Source organism: Schistocerca gregaria, chromosome 2, assembly GCF_023897955.1.
Source record: "Schistocerca gregaria isolate iqSchGreg1 chromosome 2, iqSchGreg1.2, whole genome shotgun sequence".
Lineage (NCBI taxonomy): Eukaryota > Metazoa > Arthropoda > Insecta > Orthoptera > Acrididae > Schistocerca > Schistocerca gregaria.
In genome coordinates this window covers 725,669,981-725,684,997 of record NC_064921.1, presented here as the reverse complement: position 1 = coordinate 725,684,997, position 15,017 = coordinate 725,669,981, and the positions used below count along the sequence as shown (strand labels likewise).

At 38.1% G+C, this 15,017-nt stretch overlaps 1 protein-coding gene across 1 annotated transcript in view; it reads left to right on the top strand.

Annotated features, from left to right (window-relative positions):
• Window positions 1-15,017, top strand: part of LOC126334852 (FERM, ARHGEF and pleckstrin domain-containing protein 1) — a 648,075-nt gene that overhangs the window by 592,261 nt on the left and 40,797 nt on the right. The window contains exons 15-17 of the mRNA XM_049997520.1: window positions 8,354-8,572; window positions 8,881-9,067; window positions 12,685-12,794. Of these exons, the coding sequence (XP_049853477.1) occupies window positions 8,354-8,572; window positions 8,881-9,067; window positions 12,685-12,794 (516 nt within the window). The remainder of the gene's footprint in view (window positions 1-8,353; window positions 8,573-8,880; window positions 9,068-12,684; window positions 12,795-15,017) is intronic.

Genomic DNA, 15,017 nt, shown 5'->3' with positions numbered 1-15,017 from the left:
CTCGCATGAACCTCCCGGCAGGATTACTTGCCGGATGGTACACCAAGATCCTTATATGTGTTGGGCCCACTCTCTCTATGAATTTTGTTCTCCATCATCTGAAAACACACTTTGACATTTATGCAAATGTTCACCCAGTTGAAGCTTTCTCTCGACAGATAAATACTGTATCTCCTTTGCCTTATTGTCTATTGTTCACCTGCACATGACTCCTCAAACCTCTCATTTTCCTTGTGCAAATGTGCCACCTCTTTATCTCCCTTTAATTCTTCTTTAACTTCTATTCTCTTTCTGTTCCCTCTGGAATTAAAATCCAGAATTCTATCCTTCACCCCAATGTTACAATCATATTTATACAGAAAATCTGTGTGTAAAATAATGTTGATTGATAGTCCTGAAATGATAACAGCACACACTAAAATGATGATTATTCATCATAAAGTCTAAAATGAGTTACTTACTGATGGGCTTACTGCGTGCCCCAGTTGCAGTCTTGATCTTTACCTCTACTAGATTCATACTTCTTATTTGTTGCCAAAAGCATTCCAACACAGCTGATATATTTGTGCCAGTATCCAGCAGTGCTTCACTTTCAACATTCCTCACAATTACCTTAACAGGTTTCATCTTCTGTACTTATTTTACTCTTAACTCAGTTCCCTCTATCAAATCATCCTCAGTTTCCTCCCTTATCTGTCACAACTGCATCCCAACACATATTCCCATATTCAATCTCCATACCCCCTCTAAATAAATCATTAAATATTTCACTGGCATTCCCATCATCCAATTCATCTATCTTTCTAGCCATTTTCTGGCACCAACATCTAATGGACGTTTGCATCTGACACCCAATCATTTATATTATACTCATGTTCCTCCTTTCCCATCAATTCACTGCTGTTAAGAGCCCTACTTAGAATAACATGATTTCCATCATCCTTGAATACAAATATTTTGACTTCAATTACTGAGCAGGTATTATTGCACCTGATGTCTGCTTTACCAACTCCTTCCTTCTCCAATTCATTATTAATACAACTTATATCACCTTACAATACCTTTGGCAACATCTTTTACATGTACTAGATCATTACTACATACATCATCTGCCCCATTTGTGATAAACTCATTTACAATATATGGAGAACTCTTGGGATTTACTCTACCAACACTGTCAGCAATATGTTTACTTATTAGTTTTCTAACAGGCTCATCTCCATTTTCCAGTCCCATAGTATCTTCCAATATAGCCAAACCAATTCTATTATCATGCCCTCTATGCTCCATCATCTCATTTCTGTCAAATAACTCTTTTATGTAATACAATTCACTGTCACTCACATCACTGATACTTTTCCCATTTAATCTTTATTTCTCTTATTAAGTTTCATAAAACCTCCCCACATATCAGCGCTACCTAGAACAGCATCCATCTGGCATATGGACAACTTCTTCCTTTCCCTGTCATTATTGTCTCCCTCTCTGGTCCTATTTACAGAATAAGTCATAACTGCCTTGCGGAACTTAAGTGAGGCTCCACCTAGTTTTCCATCTGCCCCCCTTTGAAATCTGCACCTTGTGGCCTCCCTTGCCTGTGTTCATTTTCATTTATTCCAGGTGGATAATCATTTCTATCTCCTTAATGGTTTCTCTCTTCTCTCTTCTGCCTGTTTCTCCAGCCCCTGCCATTGTCACTCTGCCCATTCCTATTACTTGAACACTTGTTCACATTGTCATTGAAATTATTTCCATAGCAGTTACCCCTGTTCTTATTTCCGCTACCCTGCTTGCATTCTAACAGTTTTGGTTTGTAACACAGTGCCCTGTTCATGTTCTCAACAAAGTTCAAAAACTCTTCCACTGAATCAGTAGGGCTGTGTATAAGATCCCATTGTAAGTTCTCTGCCAGCCTTCTTTTTAATGTTGCTATTTCTATTAGTACTCCTAATGGTCTATCTAAATGTATTAGTTTTTTGAATTGCCTCACACAGAATTATTCAGAGTTTCTCTGCCAGTTCAGTAATTTGACCAGTTTAAGAAGTCATTTTGCAACCTTCTTTGCTTGGCCTGCCCTCAATATTTATGCAAAAACATTGCTTCAAATTTATTATAGTCTATAAAGTCCTTGGCATGTTGGTTATCCCAAGGCTGAGCTGGTCCTCCAGCTATCTCTTTACAAACTTTACTTTTGCCTCATCACTCTTCCCTATTATAAAGCTGTCGTTGCTCGGAACCAAGAAATCTACTGTGTGGTACCTATTTTCACCACTGAATGGCTTTATATTACTACCAATTGCCATGGGACACCCTATCATCATAACTGTCTGCACAGCTGATACATTATTTATGGTTTCCATCAGTTTATCTCTTTCCTTGAATAATTAATTTTAATTATCAATTCTAGTTCAGCATTTGTCTGGAGTTCTAATATCCTGCACTGCCTCCTGTGTGCTTCAGTCCATCCCACAAGTTCAGATTCTCAGTCCATCCCACAAGTTCAGATTCTGTAGTCTCCACTTTGGTTCCCAGCTCATTTTCTACTTTTCCATTTGTTTGCTGACCCCCTTCCACAGTGTTTTCATTAATTTCTAGTTTCTTACCAAGTTTTTCAAATCAGCTCTCCAACAGCTCAAACTTTTGATTTACTGCATTTATTTGATCTCCAAGTTCAGTTTTTAAACTGGCAACTTGAGATTTTATGCTTCCATCTAGTTCACATTTTACATTTTCCAATTTTGAATCTAAACTTCCAGCCGATTTCTCACTCAGTGCATTCAATAATTTAGTGAGCTCACTTCCTGGCACCCATCCACAATCCTTTGGGATACTAGGGCTACTACAATCACTCCCAATATCCTCTTATCCACATTTACTTGAAAGTTTCTGTATCTCAACAGCTGTGGCTGACAACTAGCAGCACATGATATATAATCCAACTGATGCTTGTACTTAATTTGTGGCTGCTGCAACGTCGATTGTCACTGCAACATGTGGAGTGGGCTACAAGTGGTGTCTCGCTACGACAGCGGCATCCCGAATTTGTGAAACAGACTGTTGCACGAAATGTTGCAGCATGAACTAGGCACATATTGCGGAATACCTGTTATGCTGCCACCTAACATTAATATAATGTTCACATTTGCACAATTATTGCACTGGTAGACTTTACTGCTATGCACTGCATTTAGCTCAGAGCCCCCACATTATCTGTTCAACTGTTTAACTGGGACATTCGATCCTGAAATACTTGTTAAGTGGAAAGGAAACAGTCCAATGTAGGACAAGCCTACCCAATTGCAACAATACCATCGGTTAACTATACCTGCTGTTGTTAACAATCCAACAGAGGGCAAGTGCACAACCTGTTAAATGACTCATCTGCACAGGGGTGTCATTGCACATCATTGCTTTATGCCCTTACATAAGCGATTAATGGCTATTAAAGTGGCCTGTGAAGTCAGTTAGTGAAATACAGATATATAAGAGTAAACTGAGCAATGAAATTGATAATTGAGGATGTTATTGTAGATTTAGTTCATGTAACAATTTATTGTTGCTTTATTTATAGAAAAGTGGTTTGTTGTGAATGATGGTCCTACCCACAATTGTTGAATCAAAATTGAAAATAGCCTTAGCAGAGCAGTTTCAGGCAATAAACAGTTCACTACATTACATTCACTACATTACATTCACTGTAAATATCGCTATGTTCACAGCTCACAAACTCATAAACCGAAGACTAGCTTTGAACAATCCTGTGGGCATGATCCTACCTTGGAACTAAAATGCATGTATCCCCAGGCCATTCTAGCCCACCTTACCTGCATAGGCCCCAACACACATGATCTCTTCCTTGCATGTCTTCCCTGTGTTTTGTCATCTGACACACTGCTCTACTCAAATTAACATCCATATACTTGACCATCATTCCGTTAAAAAACACTTTCCACAATATACAAATAAAACTAAATACCTTACACAGTTCTGTATACACTTATTCTATTACAGAGTATTTTATTTTCCTGTTACAGTTATTTTAATTTTAATATATTCGATGAACCGGAACAGCAATCGCTCATCAGAACAACTACTTAATTCTTTCTTGCTCATTTTGCATTCTGTTATTCAATTATTTTACAGTTATTAATACATAAATTTATTATTAAATAAAGAGAAAATGAAATATCGGTACAAATTACCCATGCAGAGGCTAACAGCTCTATAGATTTGTGGATTACTCCACTGTAGGTGTACAGTTTCATCAGTTACGTTACACTCAGAGAAGTACCATAGCACAAGTCATTGAAGGAAATATTGTATAAAGATAGGTGTAAGAACTGGTGTTTGCAAATAAATTGCAAATATTCATGAGGATGCAATGCTAGTTGCTTTTGCTGATGGTACAGATATGGGTAACAGAAGAAATATTGAATTTAATTGATGAAAGGAGAAAATATAAAAATGCAGTAAATGAAGCAGGCAAAAAGGAATATAGATGTCTCAAAAATGAGATCGACAGGAAGTGCAAAATGGCTAAGCAGAAATTGCTAAAGGACAAATGTAAGGATGTAGAGGCTTATCTCACTAGGGGTAAGGTAGCTCCTGCCTACAGGAAAATTAAAGAGACCTTTGGAGATAAGAGAACCACTTCTATGAACATCAAGAGCTCAGATGGAAACCCAGTTCTAAGCAAAGAAGGGAAAGCAGAAAGGTATAGAGGGTCTATTCAAGGGCAATGTACTTGAGGACAATATTATGGAAATGGAAGAGGATGTAGATGAAGATGAAATGGGAGATACGATATTGCGTGAAGAGTTTGACAGAGCACTGAAAGACCTGAGTCGAAACAAGGCCCCCGGAGTAGATAACATTCCATTGGAACACTGACGGCCTTGGGAGAGCCAGTCCTGACAAAACTCTACCATCTGGTGAGCAAGATGTATGAGACAGGCGAAATACCCTCAGACTTCAAGAAGAATATAATAATTCCAATCCCAAAGAAAGCAGATGTTGACAGATGTGAAAATTACCGGACTATCAGTTTAATAAGTCACAGCTGCAAAATACTAACACGAATTCTTTACAGACAAATGGAAAAACTAGTAGAAGCCGACCTTGAGGAAGATCAGTTTGGATTCCGTAGAAATGTTGGAACACGTGAGGCAATACTCTCCCTACGACTTACCTTAGAAGCTAGAGTAAGGAAGGGCAAACCTACGTTTCTAGCATTTGTAGACTTAGAGAGCACTTTTGACAATGTTGACAGGAATACTCTCTTTCAAATTCTGAAGGTAGCAGGGTTAAAATACAGGGAGCGAAAGGCTATTTACAATTCGTACACGAACCAGATGGCAGTTATAAGAGTCGATGGACATCAAAGGGAAGCAGTGGTTGGGAAGGGAGTGAGACAGGGTTGTAGCCTCTCCCCGATGTTATTCAATCTGTATATTGAGCAAGCAGTGAAGGAAACAAAAGAAAAATTCGGAGTAGGTATTAAAATCCATGGGGAAAGAAAAAAAAAAATGTTGAGGTTCGCCGATGACATCGTAATTCTGTCAGAAACAGCAAAGGACTTGGAAGAGCAGTTGAACGGAATGGATAGTGTCTTGAAAGGAGGATAAAAGATGAACATCAACAATAGCAAAACGAGGATAATGGAATGTAGTCGAATTAAGTTGGGTGATGCTGAGGGAATTAGATTAGGAAATGAAACACTTAAAGTAGTAAAGGAGTTTTGCTATTTGGGGAGCAAAATAACTGATGATGGTCGAATTAGAGAGGATATAAAATGTAGACTGGCAATGGCAAGGAAAGCGTTTCTGAAGAAGAGAAATTTGTTAACATCGAGTATAGATTTAAGTGTCAGGAAGTCATTTCTGAAAGTATTTGTATGTAGTGTAGCCATGTATGGAAGTGAAACATGGACGATACATAGTCGGACAAGAAGAGAATAGAAGCTTTTGAAATGTGGTGCTATAGAAGAATGCTGAAGATTAGATGGGTAGATCACATAACTAATGAGGAAGTATTGAATAAGATTGGGGAGAAGAGAAGTTTGTGACACAACTTGACCAGAAGAAGGGATCGGTTGGTAGGAGATGTTCTGAGGCATCAAGGGATCACCAATTTAGTATTGGAGGGCAGGGTGGAGGGTATAAATCGTAGAGAGAGACCAAGAGATGACTACACTAAGCAGATTCAGAAGGATGAAGGTTGCAGCAGGTATTGGGAGATGAAGAAGCTTGCGCAAGATAGGGTAGCACGGAGAGTTGCATCAAACCAGTCTCAGGACTGAAGACCACAACAACAACAACAACAACAACAACAACAGATATAGTAATCAACCCAACAAGCAAGAATTAGCTGAGGAAATTGTAAATAGTATCTTTCAGAAAATTATTAATTTGTTCTCTGCAAATGGACTCTCACTAAATTTTGAGAAAACCCAGCTTATACAATTCTGTACAGCAAATGGTATAACCCCACTGATAAATATAGACTGTGAACCAAGTCTGTTGCTAAGAATATTCAAAATTTTTGGTTGTGTTCATTGATAAGAAACTGAATTGGAAGAAACGCATCAATAATCTACTGAAACGGTTAGGTTCAGCTACTTACGCTAGCAGGGTTATTGCAAATTTTGGAGATAAACATATCAGTAAATTAGCTTTCTATGCATATTTTCATTCACTGCTTTCATATGGCATCATATTTTGGGGCAATTTGTCGTTAAGAGAGAAAGTAATCATTGCACAAAAGTGTGTAATCAGTATAATAGCTGGAGCCCACCCAAGATCACCTTGCAGACATTTATTTAAGGAACTCAGGATATCCACTGTACCTTTGCAATACATATATTCACTTATTAAATTTGTCATTAATAACTCATCCCAGTTCAAAAATAATAGCGAAGTGCGTAGCTACAACACTAGAAGAAAGGATCTTCACTATTCTGGATTAAATCTCACTTTGGCACAGAAACAGGTGAATTATGCTACCGCAAAAATCTTTGGTCATTTGCCAAACAGTATTAAAAGTCTGACAGATAGCCAACCAACATTTAAAAGCAAATTGAAAGATTTTCTGAATGACGACTACACCTACCGAATAGATGAATTCTTTTAAAAAAAAAAAAAAAAAAAAAAAAAAAAAAAAAAGATTAATTAATTATTTTGTGTAAAGAAAACTTATGTTCAAGTGACACATTCCATTACAAAATGTTGTATTCATGATGTATGGAACAAGGATTAATGTATGTGTTTATGTATGTATGAATCATACTGAAATTAATTGACAAATGGAAAAATAAAAGAAATATAAAATAGGAAGTGAAAACTTAAAATATTAACAATCCATTAGGTTTCTAAGGAAATTATCTACCTCTGATGCAGCCTTTGAAAAACTTTCACAAGCAAACTTTCTAGCACTGCAACTCGCTTGACATGTTCAGAAATCTAAAATTGTGCACTTCCACAAAACATATAGTATTCTGTGACTACAATATCAGGGAGGCACAATTAGACTCATTCGAGGAGGGGGGGGGGGGGGGGGGGGGATGGAGTGTAACAATTTGTAGGGTTGTGAAATGAAATGATTGCATAGTCTCAGTTACAGTTGAAACAGGTGGCAGACCTTGGTTCATTCATAAGATTCTAGGGAAATGTGATCAGTCTGCGAAGAAGCTTGCTTGCAAAACATGTGAGTGTCATGGAAATTGTGAAGAAACTAATCTGGCAGACACATGAATATACACACAAACTATTCAGAGAAAGTCTACTTACCAAGTTTCAAGAACCAGTTTTTAATTATGAATCTAAGAATATACTACAACACCCTACATATTACTGCCATACATATCGCGAGGACAAGATTAGACTAATTATGGGCCAGAGGCGTTTAAGCAGTCATTCGTCCTCTGCTCCATATGTGAATGGAACAATGGGTAGTACCTTCTGCCATGTAGTTCACATTGGTTTCGAATAATTTGGGTAAATGTAGATGCAGATAGTCTTCTTGTGGCAAGAAAATTATCCATCCATCCACAAACGTACTTTTACACACATTAAGTACCATCATATACTGTGTGTTAATCTAAATGTGGCCTACGTCAAAAAACCTTAATTAAGTTTTAAAAAATCAGTGCCAGGATGAGCACTTGTCAGCTTGCCCTTATACGTAAGTTATAAAGCTCATAATAGTTTGTTGTAAGAGTATTTTACTGTGTGGTTTTGAAACAGTTTGTGAGTTTCTCCTATTTCTATGTAAATATTCGCCTGAATGTTACTGAATGTCATGTTAAATAAAACTGTCATCATTTACAACTTTGCTTACCTGTCTCTACCTGTTTTAGTGGTTTCGAGATGAAGTAACAAAAGAAGAGGAAGAAATGCCTGATGAGGTAGTCAATCTGTTACTGGGACTTGTTGAGCCCCTTCATGAAGCACACACTGCTTTGCTTCGTGAAGTGGAACAGAGACTCGCAACATGGGAAGGACGTGGAAATGCACATTTAAAGGGTGACTACCAGCGTATTGGGGACATTTTTCTGAAACATATGTCTGTTCTTCCAGTGAGTAGTTCATTATCTCTCTTTGGTTTTTGGTTCCTCTGTTACATGTTGCTACTTTATTTGAAGGTGCTATGTTTTTAAGACCCTCTAACACAAATTTTCTATTGTTAACTGGCATGTTATAGAAGTTTTATTCTGTAAGCTATTTGTTATTTTGATTAAAGTGCAGGAGTTTGCTGCTCTGAGACAGATTAATCGCATAATAAATTATTATAAGCCAATCTCTAATTGTACATGGTTATAAAATGATGATACGAATGACTAAAATTCAGACTTTGTTTAGTAACTTTATTTTTCTTTACATATAGTTATATGATGAGTATCTGGCGATGCACCTAATGGTACTACATCAACTTGATGCAGCATTTCGGCGTAACAAGAAGTTTGAACAGCTGTATCGTGATTTTGAATTACAAAAGGTGTGCTACCTTCCACTTACAGCATTCATCCTCAAACCGTTGCAAAGGCTTTTGCACTACCAGAATTTGCTTGATCGTAAGTTCCATCAAAGTATTTCTTTTCTGATCTTAGCTTGTAACCATCATAGAGTATTAACTTAGTATTTTATGATGTAAAGGGTTACATCATTTGCTGTATGCTGTACTGTCAGTTAATAGGCATGTGTAGTTTTATTTTGCGTATTGCTCCACCCAGGCTAAACAGGCCTATTCAAATTGTTAAGACATTGGATTTGTGTTCAGCAGGAGGTTTGGTACTGACATCACTGTCATCCAAGTCTTTTTGTTTTCTGTGGCTGCACTGAATGATTATAAGTGAATCATAGGATGGTCAACAAATGAAGTTGTATCCAGTTTGCTTTGTCCCATACAAGCTTGTGATCTATCCATAATGACCTCAACTTTTTCAGTGCATTCTTAAACCTACCGTTCACAATTCTGTGTGTTAGGACATTAGAGAGTTCGACCTTTGACATTGTATAAGATCCATACTCATGTATGGATCACTAATACACCTGCCGAATATCATGAAGGGCTCCTGCGAGCATGAAGAAGTGCCGCAACATGATGTGACATGGACTCGGGGCTAATGTCTGAAGTAGTGTTGGAGGAAATTGACACCATGAATCCTGCAGGGCTGTCCATAAATCCATAGGAGTATGAGGGGCTGAAGATCTCTTCCGAACAGCATGTTGCAAGGCAGTCCAGATATACTCAATAATGTTGATGTCTGGCGAGTTTGGTGGCCAGAGGAAGTGTTTAAATTCAGAAAGTGCTCCTGTGGCCACTATGTAGCACTTCAGGATGTGTGGGGTGTCACATTGTTCTGCTAGAATTGTCCAAGCCTGTCAGAATGCACAATGGACCTGAATGGATGCGGGTAATTAGACAGGATGCTTGCGTACGTGGCGTATCTAGACATATCAGCAGTCCGATATTACTCCAACAGCACACGTCCCACACCATTTCAGAGCCTCCAATGGCTTGAACAGTCCCTTGCTGCCAAGCAGGATCCTTGGATTCATGAGGTTTTTTTCATACCTGTACACGTCCATCTGCTCGATACAATTTGAAATGAGACTCCTCTGACCACGTAACATCTTTCTAGTCATCAAAAGTCCAATGTCAGTGTTGATAAGGGAAGCTTTGTGTTGCAGGCATCAAGGGTACACAAGTGGGCCTTCAGCTCCAAAACCCCATATTAATGATGTTTTGTTGAATGGTTCGCATGCTGATGCTTGAAATCTGCTGCAATTTGCAGAAGGGTTGCACTTCTGTCATGTTGAACAATTCTCTTCAATTGTTGTTGGTCCTGTTCTTGCAGGATCTTCTGGTCACAGCGATATCGGAGATTTGATGGTTTACCAGATTCCTTATATTCACAGTACACTCATGAAATGGTCGTACTGTAAAATCCCCACTTCATAGCTACCTCGGAGATTCTGTGTCACGTCGCTCATGTGCTGACTGTAGTACAATCCCAATAATCTGCCATTGTAGCAGCAATAACCAATCTAACAACTGTGCCACGCAGTTGCTGTCTTATATAGGTGTTGCCGACCGCAGTTCCGTATTCTGCCTGTTTACATATCCCTGCTTTTGAATATGCATGCGTGCACCAGTTTCTTTAGAGCTCCAGTGTATAAACATAGTGCCCTACAGAAAACCTTCCACAGTTGGAGTACATAGAGATTTTTGACATTTAGAGATGATTATTCACATTACTAGTTCAGTGGATTGCTTGCAGTGTGTGAAGCAAAAATCGTGTTATGTTTGTTTACGTGGCCATTTTCTGCAGCAACTGTTAAAATCTGTTACTATAGGTTATTCGTCTTGAGCTGACTGCAATATAATTAAAAAGAATTACATCATATGCGTTTTGCTTTTACTTATAAAGCTTCTCCGTGGTTATACAGAATAACTAAGGAAGATGCTTTATAAATAAAAGTGAAATGCATTTGGTGTAATTATTTTTAATTAGATTTCAGTCAGCTCAAGACAGATAGCCTATAGTAACAAAAATGATATTCTTTGCTCCACCTGATGACAGTAATCATGGTTTATTCACAACAAAAATATGGTTATTGACAAAGAGAAAGAAGAAGGGGTATGCATGCACGCTGTGAACCAGAACACTTTTTTAGACAGTTACAAGACTTGCTACAAAATTTCCAGGCTTTTTAAAATATTAATGAACTGCAATATTTTAAAGATATAAAGATTTGACCCAATATTATTAATGTGTGTATTACATCTGCAATTCATTGCTTTTGTGCTGATATGGTATCAGAAAAATGAAAACGATAAAATAAGTGAAAAAGAGGAACTAATTTCCAAAAATTATTACACCTAATGCTTCCAGAATGAGATTTTCACTCTGCAGCGGAGTGTGTGATGATATGAAACTTCCTGGCAGATTAAAACTGTGTGCCAGACCAAGACTCAAACTCGGGGGCCTTTCGCGGGCAAGTGCTCTGTGAGGACAGGGCGTGAGTCGTGCTTGGGTAGCTCAGTTGGTAGAGCACTTGCCCACGAAAGACAAAGGTCCTGAGTTCGAGTCTCGGTCCGTCACATAGTTTTAATCTGTTAGGAAGTTTCACACCTAATGCTATCCATTGTGAAGCAGTTATCATGATCTTTGTGTCCCTGGTAGCTATGCATACAAAACCAACTGAAACAAGTGCCTGTTTAAAATCATCTCTTGTGAGTCTTACTCTTGAAATTATCTTGTAAGCTCACAACAAGTGTTATTTCCTGGTATGGTGATTTGATTGTAAGGATACTGGCAAAACCCAGTCTGTCTGCAAAATAGATTGCTTATAAATCACTTATGTGACCCATCATAGAATATTGCTCATTTGTATAGGATCCACACCAAATAGAATCATTAACAGACATGGAATGTATATAAAGGAGAGCAGCACTAGTGCTCACTTGTTTGTTTGATCCACAAGAAGGCATCAAGTGAATACAGAGAAACCTCAGTTGGCAGATGCTTGAAGACAGACACACACTGTTTCTTGAAAGAGTAAAAAGTGTCAAGAATGAGTATTAAAGGAAGAATCTGGGAATATGCTGCAGCCATTCCCTGTGTGTTGCTCTGGTGTGATTGAGAAGATGAGATGAAACTAATTACAGCTTGCACAGAGGCATTTAGAAAGGCATTTTCCCCATCATGTCTACATGAATGGGAAGAAATCATAATATATGTTACAATGGGAGGTACCCTGTGCCCTGTGCTTGACCGTAGTTTGCAGAGGGGGGAGGGGGGGGGGGGAGAGAGAGAGAGAGAGAGAGAGAGAGAGAGAGAGAGAGAGAGAGAGAGAGAGAGAAGTGGTTGATATTTCTTTCATGCTGTCATGCCATTGACAGTGTATAAAGCATGATGTCTGTCTCTCTTATTTGACCCTGGAAAGTCTTGCTTTGTTTAAGCAATTATTCTTTTATCATTTGAAGGAATCTCTATGTTTGAAATGTTGAATATGTTGTGACTTATTAGTCAGCTTAGTAAGTGGGATATTTTCTATGTATATTTCAAATTTCGTATGTAATTTCCTTTCTTTGAACATGTAGCACATTTGGATAGGATTTTAGGTTAAAATAATGTTCGCCTCTGTACAGAGCTAGAGCTTACTTGTAATTATTATATTCCAGGACTGATTCGCCACTACGGGAAGGATCATTTGGATTATGATGACTGCTGTGTAGCAAAACAGAAATTGTCAGCTACTGCACAGAAAGTTCCAGCAGCTTTGAAGCACTCAGTAAATATTACAATTTTGTTTCCATGAATTGCTTGCTTTTACCATTCATTATTGAACCATTACAGATTCACTGCTTACATTTTGTCAAATGGAAACTTCAATTGGAAAGGGGTATTAAAATTACAAGGAAAAAGAAAGACTGACCTCTTCTATCCTATAGGAGGCAAACTTTCTTAGCATTTTCTACTGTGGCATGTTTAAGATCATTTGGAGGCCATAGTACTGATGAATTGTGGGATTCCTATTATGCAGTGTGTATTAATACATTTTTAAATGCATTATTTTTCTTACACACAATATTGGAAGGTATTGTTGTTGTTGTTGTTGTTGTTGTTGTGGTCTTAAGTCTGAAGACTGTTTTGATGCAGCTCTTTGTGTTTGTCTGTCCTGTGCAATCCTCTTTATATATGAATAACTGCTGCAACTTACATCCATCATTTGAACCTGCATATTGTAGTAAAGCCGAGGTCTTCCTCTCCACTTCCTTCCATTACCAAATTGATAATTCCTTGATGTCTCAGGATTTATTCTACCAACAGCTCCATTCTGTTAGTCAAAATAAAGAGTGACAAAATTTTGTTTCACTTATTTAAACTCTAACACATTGGTTTTTGAATCATTAACTGATCAACATAATAAACAGCAGTCAAGCCACTGGAACACTAAACCAACTACTCACAGTTTATGTTCATTTCCTTCATTCACATAGCAAGGCAGAACCCCTGATTAGACAAGTAAATAGTTGAATGTCATCCCTTGTGTTGTGCCCCACTCCAGCGAGAAAATATGAAATCTTTTAAAGTTGCTATTTAGCAAAGTATCTAGACCAAGCTGTTCCAGCTTGAGTGCCTGTGTGTGGGCAGCTGGGTGCCCACAGGCAGAGGTGAGCAATCAGACAGCCCCAACCTTTGCAACCACATTCCTCAGCCGGGTGCTTGTGGGCAGGGCTCGGCAAATGGCATGTTCACACAACAATAAAAGGTGCAAATATGGTGCAACAGGTTCACTAGGTGGGTAGCCTGTACTACCTGTGGGCTAGCTGATGGGTGCTCATGGGCATGGGGAAGTGTTGGAACAGTCTGATCTAGACTGTCGGATTGTTTAGATGAATGCTGCCTTGATTCTGCTCCAGGTAGTTCCAGTGGGAAATTCTCAACGAAATTATCCAGTGGTTACGTGTTTTATACAAGCAAGAGGAATGCAAAAAATTATGTCCATATTATAACACTAAAATGCATGAAGATTTAAACTCTCGTACAACCTCCTGTAGGTTTAATTATTACTCATCATGTTTAGATTTAAAAAAAAAAAAAAAAAAAAAAAAAAAAAAAAAAAAAAAAAAAAAAAAACCACGGGGGGGGGGGGGGGGGGGGCAAATGTTGGGTTCTGCGTCACTCCAGTCTGTGTCATTCGTCTCAGCACTGTCACCCACTTATACTGTATACTGCCATTGATCCTCCAAATCCCTTACTGGAATAAAATTTAAAATTTTAATGTCGTAAGTAGAACATATTCTTAAATTATTTGTCTGTGAACTGATATCAAGTGGAAAATTAAGACGGTGGCTCAGGAGAGAGACTGTCGTCAGTTTTTATATACGTAATACAAACAAAAGTTCCCTCAAAATGAAATCACTTGCCAGTCAAGCAGGTCTCACTTTGTTAATCACATAACACAGCAGTGTTCTGTTTTCAGAAAATACTGCACTGACAATCTGCATCAAAACATAGCGTCATAACTGTCAGTCAGTCTCGAGTTGAATACACACACAAAAAGCAATGCAACAGAAAGTTTCCTGAGAATACAGGCACTACTCATATATGTGTGTGAATGTGTGTGTTTTCTATTTCAGAAAAAGGACTTTCTCCAAAAGCATAATGTTTTAGTAGTCTTGTGCATGTCTGTGACTCAACACCTCCTCTATGTGATGAGTGGAAATCTATCCTTTCCATATTGTTTTTACAGTAGAGGGAATGGTTGATAAGAGGACAGGAATTAATACTGACAGTGCTGTAGGAAACCAAGAAATATCAGTTTAAGAGTGAAAAAAATAAAAATGACTCCCACAGGTCAGAGTATTAAAATCGTAATGGTTACCTGCCAAAGCATATGTGACAAAGTGCCAAAGTTTGAAGCACTTGTGAAAAGCAGTGACACTCACATAGTACTAGGAATAGAAAGTTGGTGGAAACCTGAAATTGATAGCAGCTAGATTTCTGGGAA